Source organism: Physeter macrocephalus, chromosome 2, assembly GCF_002837175.3.
Source record: "Physeter macrocephalus isolate SW-GA chromosome 2, ASM283717v5, whole genome shotgun sequence".
NCBI classification, from domain to species: Eukaryota; Metazoa; Chordata; class Mammalia; order Artiodactyla; family Physeteridae; genus Physeter; species Physeter macrocephalus.
Genome location: NC_041215.1, coordinates 132,437,467 through 132,447,235, shown reverse-complemented (window position 1 = coordinate 132,447,235; position 9,769 = coordinate 132,437,467). Strand labels below are relative to the sequence as shown.

Genomic DNA, 9,769 nt, shown 5'->3' with positions numbered 1-9,769 from the left:
AAATAGCTGCTTGTGTTCTGCCTCCCTCGCGAGGCTGGGGTGTGTCCCCACAGGCAGGCACGGTGGCTGCTGTGTAAGAAGCCGTCAGCATTGTCAGCTGTTGTAATGAAGGCTGGGCTGCGGATGTTTTCTTCTCCCCGCGACTCCAGCTCTGTCCTTTACCCACTCCTTGCAGACAAGTGCCTTTCCTTTAGAGGAGTGTTACACACCCCGCACCGGGATTCTGCTTTCCCCTCAAAGACAGTTTATAGGTCATCTCTTCCAGCTAAGAAAAATTTGTTAACCTGTACTTTTTGTCACTTGTCCTGTAAAACTGACTCTTCATCTTCCAGGTATAAGATTAAGAGTGTAAGGCACTTTTTCAAGCTAGAGCCTCATCCCATCCCAGATTCTGATGTGCCACCTACAGGACTTTGCCCTATTTTGAGAATTATCACTATGGTAGAAACTTTTTTAAAAACTTAGAAAAGTTTTTTTTTAATTTAGAAAAATTTTAAATTCCAGCAGAACTCTTGACCTGAGCTCAGTAGCAGTGCTAGAGTTCTGGGTTGGGGGTCCTCCACAGCAAGGGCAAAAATGACAGATAGTGGTGAACTTGCCATGGAAAAGAGGGAGGCCAAGGTTTAAAGGTTAGGAAGCTCCTGAATTGAGGACTTGGGAAGGAAAGACAAAAATGGTTCTGAGAGGGGAGAGAGTGGAAGCGACTTCTGACCACATTAAAATTTTGCTGCAGCCAGGACTTGCGTGTCCAGCCCTAGTAAACTGAAGCCTTGTACATTTTGATGACTCAAGAATCTCACTATACCTCAGTTTCCTCGTCTGTAAAATGGGAATCATAGTACTTAACCTCAAAAAGTTTGTTATAAGTGTTAAATGAGTTAAATTCTGTAAAATAATAAAACCATGCCAGGTACAAGTAAATTTTTATTATTATTCATGCTCTTGATATGTTAGTGTGAGACTGTTTACTTCAGAAAACTAAGTCTCGACCATGACTAACCCTGGATAAACCTGATGCATGTTTCTGTCCTGAGAGGCCCTGGGTCCCCACAGGCAGGCTTCTCCCTTGCTGGTTCACTGCTCTCTCTAATCCCTCCTAGGGCTTTGCTCTGAAATCCATTATAATAGGATCCTTGCTGAAGTTACAGTTGTGGATTTGGGACTTTGGGTATCTTTGCCCAGGGCAGTTGTTACTTTAAGTTCATTGAATATTCAAATGTGTTACTAGTAGTTTTTTGAGAGCCAAAACCCCATGCTTTCTTTAAGTAGACATAAATAGTGGGCTTTTTTTTTTTTTTTTTTTTTTTAAACAGGAGGCGGCAAGCCCGGCTGCAGAAGGAGCTCGCAGAAGCAGCAAAGGAACCTCTCCCAGCTGAGCAGTGAGTAGAGATGTACAAATCAAAACTGTGCTCGTAGTAATTTGATTTGCTATTTTGAAATAGTCTTATAATATTCTGTTTCTATAAAACCGTTTTACAAAATGTAGAAGGAAAACGAAAAGACTTAGGGCAGAAAATAAAAAACACCCATTACCTTCCAGAAAGTTGTTCCAGTTTATACTCATTAGCTATGAGTGTGAATTCTGACTTCCTCCACCCTTAACCAGTGACAGCCTTGCTGTTTTCCCATGGAGACCGACCTGTTTTCTGCCTCTGGTTGGAGCTGTTGCAGTGTGATGCTGGGCTGGGGTTCTGTCTCTTGCTCTCTTCTTGGTTTGTGGCTTCAGGTGGAGCTTGGGCAAACCTTTGAAGCCTAAGTAAAAACTAGGATCTCCTGGAACAAAAGCAATTGAGTCAATATGGAGTTTTTCCTAATCTGGAATTGGGTGGAGGGTCTTCCCTGAGATCTGAAGCTTTGTTTTCAGAGCAGTGGGTATTTTAGTGACTAAATTCCCTTTGCTCTGCTTCAGGATGTGGGGTCTTCTCCCTCATTGAAATAGATTCTGGAATATAGTATTAGAGTTATGATCTTCTATTTTTTTTAATGTTGCTTGCTTCCTTGTAAATGGAGGGGAGTGGTTTAAATTCACTCAGGAGTCATCTGCCAGACAAAGGTCTTGATTTATAAGAAAACAAATCTCATACCAAGCCTTTGCTTTAGATGTAGCATATGTGCATAATTTCTATACTCTTCACAGGTAGAAAATGAATCTCAGGTGTATTTGCCCAAAGCTACAAAGTAGCTAAATAGTTGACCTGGAAATGAGATTTGGTTCCTTAAAAATAACAGCTTAGGGGCTTCCCTGGGGTGGCGCAGTGGTTGAGAGTCTGCCTGCCGATGCAGGGGACACGGGTTCGTGCCCCGGTCTGGAAAGATCCCACGTGCCCGGGAGCGGCTGGCCCCGTGAGCCACGGCCGCTGAGCCTGCGCGTCCGGAGCCTGTGCTCCGCAACGGGAGAGGCCACAACAGTGAGAGGCCCACGTACCGCCAAAAAAAAAAAAAAAATAACAGCTTATAAAAGCATCATTTGTCTGCCTCTTATTGGCCAGCATAAACAGGTGACTAGGTGTAGAAAGGTCCAGCATCCTTCCCCAAATCACAAAGGAAATGGCAGAGACATGGTGGAAACCTAAGGATGTCTGACTTTACTGTAAAGGCCTGTTCTTAATCTCTGTTCTTCCCTAAAAGTATTTTCTGTTGGTCCTGGGCCTTTGCACTGTTCCAAGTACCTTTATAAGTATACAACTCTATCTTAAACAAACCATTTACATAGGCTCAGTTCATGTTTGTGACTCTTGCCATCTCTGCTGTTCTGTTGTTACCCTTGTGCGGACACAAGTGACCCGCAGACCACAACTGAGAAGAGAAGAAAGCCCAGCCTGTTCTCTGTCTTCAGGCCTGCCTTTGTTCTCCTCTAATCCTGGCCAAGACTGGGTTCAGTTACACGGGACCTTAGAATCAATAGCCAAGGAAAATAAATTTACTTGAACTTGGTTTAACTTGCTTGGTAACAAGTTCTGAAGTATATATTTACATAATCCAGATAATTAATCATGGAAAAAATCTCTCAAGTTCTTATGAATCCAAACATTTGGTAATAAAGTCTTGGGTTATTAGATTTTAGTATTTTACTTCTCCATGAAGATCGCAACTCGGTAGGAGGTCATTAAGATCAAAATAATTACTTGCCTTCCCTGCAACCAGGAAAACAGGGAGGAAGGGGAATTCCAGAGGAGCTTTGCATCCGGTGGGATAAACACCAGCAAAGGAGCATGGTCCTGTGACTTGATTATCTCATGTGTAACGTAATGGACTCTCTAAAATGTCAGAAACAGCAAATACCCAGAGTTAAGCTTAAACATAAGCTTCAAATACCCAGAGTCAAAAATGAATTATGTTTAGATTTTGCTTTCCTGTCTTTTACTATTAAAGTAATCTTTAGAACTGGGTTGTTTATGTACCCGTTGACTTCATTGCCCTTTTAGCAGTCCATTTTCTTATTGACTTGGATCTTCTCCCTATCCTGGCATTTTCTTGTACACCATAGCTGCCCCTAGCTATCCTCTATGTTATTCAGCCCATCTCATGGGAACTGTTTCTTAGTGAGTGCCGCAGTCCAGTTGTTGGCATGCAGGAGCTCTTTAGCTACGAACCAGACTTCTGATGAGAAAAATCTACCTTAGTACTGGTTATGTGATTATAGGCTTAATAAGCCATTATTTCATTGCTTTCCAGTGGGAGCTGTGTTTAGACCTAAAAAGAGCAAAAGCTCACTTCTAAAGTTATTTTCAGTTGGAATTCTGGATTTGACTTGAACAGATTGTTTCTTCGCTGTTGCTCAGATGGCAGCTCCTTTTTCTCCAGAGAAGCCTTGACTGCCTCTGTCACAGCCAAGTCACATAGGCCGTGTGTAGATTAGGAAATGGTGTTGGTGTCGGCCTTTGCGGAGCAGGCTCATCACAAAGCTCCTGTTCAGCAGAATCAAAGACTCAGCCTCTTGCCCTTCTTTCCAGGGATGATGACATTGAAGTCCTTGTGGATGAAACCTCCGATCACGCCGAGGAGGCCTCTCCGGTGCGGGCCGTCAGCAGAGCAGCCGCGTGAGTAGACGGGCTGTGCCGGGGCGGAGAGCTCGAGCAGCAGCCTGGCAGCATGCTTGTGGGCGGGGCCAGGGAACGGTGCGGCGCCCCCGGGCCCCCAGCTGGAACGTGCAGCCTCGCTCGCTCAGCCGTGGGGCTCGCAGGCTCCAGGGTGTCTCCGTCCTTCTCGGGTCACCTCTGCTTAATAGGAGGCTAGCCGTCCCCAGTGCCGCCACCAGCTGTGAAGAGAAGCAGAAAAAAGTGTAGTGGCTTTCTGAAAGATGGGCCTTGTTAGGCAGGGTGATTGTTTAGATTATACTGCTTAATTCTTACTAGGGCTCCAGGATTTTTTTAATTTGCCGAAACAGGATGGAAAGAGTGGGGTTGGTCATTAACCACTAGGAGTTGTTGTTAGGTCACTTAGACAGTTCATGGTCTAAAGCATTATTTCCAGGGAAGTTAATGTAGTGCTAGGGAACCGTATTTCTTTTGAAATTTCAAGGCTGGGTTTTCCCTTCTACCTTCCCAGTGCTTTCTGGTGGTTCAGTACTGTGAGGGGTTCTCGGCTGGGGTTTGGGAACTCATCGGGAAACACACTCCCAGGTGCTTTTGTGGACTGTTTTTGATTGATTATTTGGGCAAAATGTTTCTAAGGTTTAAACCTATCCTCCCCTCCTCTTTAGTAAGCGACTCTCGCAGCCTGCTGGAGGCCTTCTGGATTCTATCACTAATATCTTTGGGTAGGTTAGAAAACCTTCACCTTTCCTTGTTAATATGTGTATAAATATATCTACGTACATGTACATGATTTGTTGTCGTTTTTTAAACGTGCGCCAGAATTTCAGTGCAGAGTATACAGATGCCTTAATTTCAGCTTTTCATTTAGCTTCTTCCTTTTTTCCTCAACTTCCTTTTTCTTAATCTCGCTGCGTGCTGATCTCTGGCCTTACCCTTTAGTCTGTCCGAGTCTCCCCTATTGGGACATCACTCTTCCGATGCTGCCAGGTGAAAATATTATCCTCTCTTAGCCCAGCATGCAAGTGTGGGTCGTTGATAATTACGCTGATCACTGCTTCACTACCTCAGTCATCACGTGTACATGTGCTAATAACCAGGACGCTTTGCATGCTCCTAGGAACGCTGCCAGCCCTCTGAGACGGGCGAATAGGCTGAGCTCTGTACAGTAATCAAGCCCCGGTCGCTCTTTCTTTTGGCATGTGTTCAGCTCCACCTTGACCACAAGTGTACGCTGAGGATGATTGTAACCAGGCATAGGAATCATCTTAAAATAGTGTTATGAAAATACCAATGAGCTCCCTCTGAGCTAGCAGTTACATTAAGTTGAGAACATTTGTAGCTGTTTATTGACGGGGGCAGTAGTTGTTCAGGATTGCTTTTCAGTGTTGAGTTTTGGAGTCCATGAGTTAGCGAAAAGGAGAGTACAGGTAAGTGCTGACTCTCTTTCCAGTTGTCAGTGAGTGAGGTTGCTTCTGATTTGGGGAATCGTTCTGTGGTTTGGAGAGTCTAGAAGGGAAAGGAAGCTATTGATAAAAGATGTCTTTGAATCCCTTCTGAGAGTTTGGTGGACAGTAAGCCTGTGCAATCCTGATGTTTTCCTTTATGTTACTTCTTAGGAGGCGCTCTGTGTCTTCCTTTCCAGTTCCCCAGGATAACGTGGATATTCATCCTGGCTCTACTAAAGAAGTGCGGGTGCCAACAACTGCGATGTGTGTCTTCGTAAGTATGATTTATCCCCAGAGCCCACCAAGCTTCATAAAGAAGCAGCCTGACAAAGGACCCTTTCTCCTCCTGCAGCTAAGCTTTCTATTATTGTTTTGTTCACATGAAACTTTTGCACCTGTTGGCTGTCTGATAGAAAGGATTGATTATATTTTGATAAGCAAAGCAAAATTGCTTTGATAAGGTAAGTAAAATTAGTGTATTTTGCTTCTCTTCAGAGAACAGAATTTATTTGCAGCCACCCTCTAATGTAGGACTGGCTGAGAGGATGGGTAGCATGAGGGGGTGGGGCAAGGGAAGAGCTAATTTGGTATGGTGAGGAATTAGAGAATAATTCATGCAATTGTTGTCACCAGTTGGCTCCAATTTAGAGTTTCTAGTCAGTGGTCTGTTTTGGAAGGTCAGTAGGGCAGCTCTTGGCTTCACAAATCATACTCAGGTCTATGTGACTTCTGACCATTAGGAGCGCATAGTTGGAAGCTGGAGACAGTCCTGGGCAGAAGCCACTGTGATACCTTGGCTGTCAGCTGGCGTGAGGAGCTGGGTCCTAGTAGTAAAGGATAATCCGGATCCTGGCTGGGGTAATTGAGCGGACATGCAGCCGGCCTGGGGAATTGTAGAGTCCCTGGCTCAGGGCTAGCAAGTGGGGTGGGGGCTGGAAGAGTAGAGCAAAGCCCAAATAGTTGGGTTAACTCTTGGGTTGCGTGGGGTGAGTTGGAGGAGCTAACGTTCGGGGAGAGAAAGGCTTGCTGTAAAAATGGGATGGAGTTTATATGGGGGGAGCTTTCAGTTCTGGGCATAAAGAGGAACTTTAATAGTTACTTCCATGCAATGAACTGGCTGAGGGATTAGCCACCTTGGTCGTTTTAAAGAGAGTCCTGCTCTGGATGAGGAGTTGGACGGGGGACCATTAAGGCCCCTTCCCACTCCACTCCTGTGATTCTCTAACAGGCCTGGGCACCTCGGAGGTCGATGATGATTGGTAAAAGGTCTGATTGCACTTAACGTCACGTTCCCTTCCCTGCCCTCAGCTCCCAGCAGCCCATTTTTTCCCTCCTGTCACATTGAAGTCATGTGTACGGAGTAATGGAGCAGCTGATAATTTGGGATTCTGTCAGTGTGTGTTTCTGAGAGTGAGCGGCGCACAGCTGACAAGCATCCAACAGAACCGGCCGCGCAGGAGGTTGCTGAGAGGCAGCCATGGTCGTGACGGTGCATGATCTCAAGTTTTCAATCTGAGACCCGCCGAAGTAGAAAGGCATCATTAGAACGAAATGGAATTGTATGGAGGTGAAAAGTTTGGTCCCCTGTCAGACAGCTTTTCAGCACTGGGACACGAGAGGGTGATGAGAAAGCAGATCAAGCAAAGGGATAATAAATCGTGCTTGTATTCCAGTCAGTTCATGAGTCACACTCTCAGTATTTCAGGCACCTTTTTCAGTGCCAAGCAGATGTGAAGATCAGATTTTGTATTCCCAAAATGACCTTTTAGGCACGTGATTGGTAACAGGTGTAAGGATCTAGTATTTATAATTCACGTATTGCAGGGTCCCCCGCCCCTGGCTTTTGATTATGGAAATTTTCAAATATACGCAGAAGTAGAGAGTAAAAGAACTTCCTGGACATCCTCCTGTCGGGCGGCTTCAGTCAGTCAACGTTTGCCAATCTTATCTGCCCCCCACCCCACGCCCACACTTTTGCTGGAGCAACTTAAAGCAAATCTCATAGTATTTCATTCATAAATATTTCGGTATCCTTGGTCTTTTAAGAGAGGAGATTATAGTCACATCTAGTATTCGCTCTTCTCATTCTGGGATGGGGTGCTTTTTCTTTGGTTTCTCATCTTGAACACAAATGCCACCACCTTTGCAGATCACGTGTTCCCATGTGGATGCCATTCTCAGACATCTCCCTATGAAGAATTTAAGTTCTGCCAAAATAACACCTGCTACTTTTGTCGAAGGCCGAGCCATGGTCAGGCACGTTCCTAGCTCACAAAACCTGCAGAAGTCCATTTTCATAGACGAGCAAGCTGAGGCTTTGGGAGGTGAAGGAACTTGGTGGAGGCCTCACTGCTAGTACATGTAGTGCCGTGTTGTTTCCAGAAAGAACTACCTGGGGTTCTGCTCTAACACTGATGGGTGGCAGGTAGGACCGGCATCTACTCTTATCAGGACGTATTCATATTAGGGAGACCAGGAGGAAGGCTTTTTCAAAGAAGAAAAGGCTTTTTTTTTTTTTTTTTTTTTAAGTCATGAGAAGCCATGCTATACCTTAATTCGATACGTAGTTTAACATGTGGTATTAATGCACTCTGGGCCAGAAGAGGCAGTTAACCATAGGCTTACTTTTAAGCACTTAAGATCATAGTACAGTATAGATTGAAATTACATTATTCTTAGAAGAAGGAAAATTAATGCAAAGACAAACTTTAGGCAATTAGTTTACACAGATTTTGAATGCTTTTTCAGAAGGTTGCACTGTGTTTAAAAAAATAAAACTGTAACTGTAAGCATTTAATTATAATAGAATCATAGGAGACCCTGGGCTAGGAACCCAGGTTTGTGATTGGGTCCCCTCTTTAATGACAGGTGTTTATTAACCTTTGGTTAGGGGTCCAGGGTGTTCATCAGTATTGGGCCCTTTCTTCTTGGGAATGACAGGGGTTGGCTTTGAAACAGGGCACTTGTCTTGCAGGACGCTCATGATGGGGAGGTCAATGCTGTGCAGTTCAGTCCGGGTTCCCGGCTCCTCGCCACGGGAGGCATGGATCGGAGGGTGAAGCTCTGGGAAGTGTTCGGAGGTGAGACCTCGCTGGATTGAGAAACAGAAAGAAGCTGTGTCGGTGACATCTGGTTGGCCTTGCTTTCACTCAGTCTTTGAATTGTTCATCTTCTTGGAACATACAGTATTTTGTGTGAGGAATCATCTGACCGAGCATTATTACCCTCTCAGTTATCCTTTACAGCTGATACAGCCAAGTAGATGTTTGCTCTGGGTTTCCAAGTAGACTAGAGAATGCTGTTGAGTTACAGATATGTTAGCGTTTGTGTTTTCTCAAATATGTACTGACCAGGGGATCTTCCAAGGTAGTACAGGTTTTAGAAGGAAAATAAAAAATCTTACAGTCATGGACCCTACAATTAAATTACACATCAAGCTGTGGTTTATGCATTTAATAATGCCAGTGGCCATAGCCTAGCAAAAAGTGACTGACGTCGTATCTAAGCTTGAGAATAAACAGAGGGTCTTATCATCTAGGAAAAGGTATTTAACAGATAGCTTATTGGACAAGGATTCTAAAATCAAGACTCAGTCTCTTTGATGAGACATTGTTTCAGGAATGACCTCAGAGTACTCAAAATGGGATGGCATTAAAACAGGAAATGAGAGTTAGTGAAACCCTCTCCCAGAATTCTGAACATGGGGATAGCCCACTTTCAACATTTTGATATTCAGTTAAATATACATGTATTTTTAGTAAGGCAAGGTCAGGGAATTCCCCTGGAAGTCCAGGGGTTAGGACTCTGGGCTTTCACTGCCAAGGGCCCAAGTTCATTGCCTGGTCAGGGAACCAAGATCCCACAAGCCACACAGCACAGCCAAAAAATAATAATAATAAGGCAAGGTCAAAGAATAGACTGAAGGGTTTTATAGGAACCGCTTTATCCGGTTTCCATACTTGCAGCACATACATGCTCACTCTCCAACAATAAATAGCACCATCATACCTTTCTCTGCTTTATTTCCTCTGATCCTCACAATAGCCCTGTGCCGTTAGGTGGGTATCACCCCTGTTTGACAGATGAAAACTCAGGGACGCTACTTGATTTACATGGTTGATTCATGTGGACAGGGAGTCGAACCTGGGACCTGAACTTGAACGTTAAGACTGTAGAGGGCTTCCCTGGTGGCGCAGTGGTTGCGCGTCCGCCTGCCGATGCAGGGGAACCGGGTTCGCGCCCCGGTCTGGGAGGATCCCGCGTGCCGCGGAGCGGCTGGGCCCGTGA

The 9,769-nt window shown here is 44.8% G+C and overlaps 1 protein-coding gene and 1 non-coding gene across 2 annotated transcripts in view; both read left to right on the top strand.

The window, feature by feature from the left end:
- ATG16L1 (autophagy related 16 like 1) overlaps positions 1-9,769 on the top strand; it is a 34,409-nt gene that overhangs the window by 2,873 nt on the left and 21,767 nt on the right. The window contains exons 2-7 of the mRNA XM_028497154.2: positions 1,314-1,379; positions 3,954-4,040; positions 4,703-4,759; positions 4,977-5,024; positions 5,654-5,756; positions 8,457-8,562. Coding sequence (XP_028352955.1) covers positions 1,314-1,379; positions 3,954-4,040; positions 4,703-4,759; positions 4,977-5,024; positions 5,654-5,756; positions 8,457-8,562 — 467 coding nt within the window. The remainder of the gene's footprint in view (positions 1-1,313; positions 1,380-3,953; positions 4,041-4,702; positions 4,760-4,976; positions 5,025-5,653; positions 5,757-8,456; positions 8,563-9,769) is intronic.
- Positions 6,727-7,002, top strand: LOC112065156 (small Cajal body-specific RNA 6). The gene has a single exon (XR_002891879.1). It is a non-coding gene; the product is annotated as a small Cajal body-specific RNA 6 (non-coding RNA).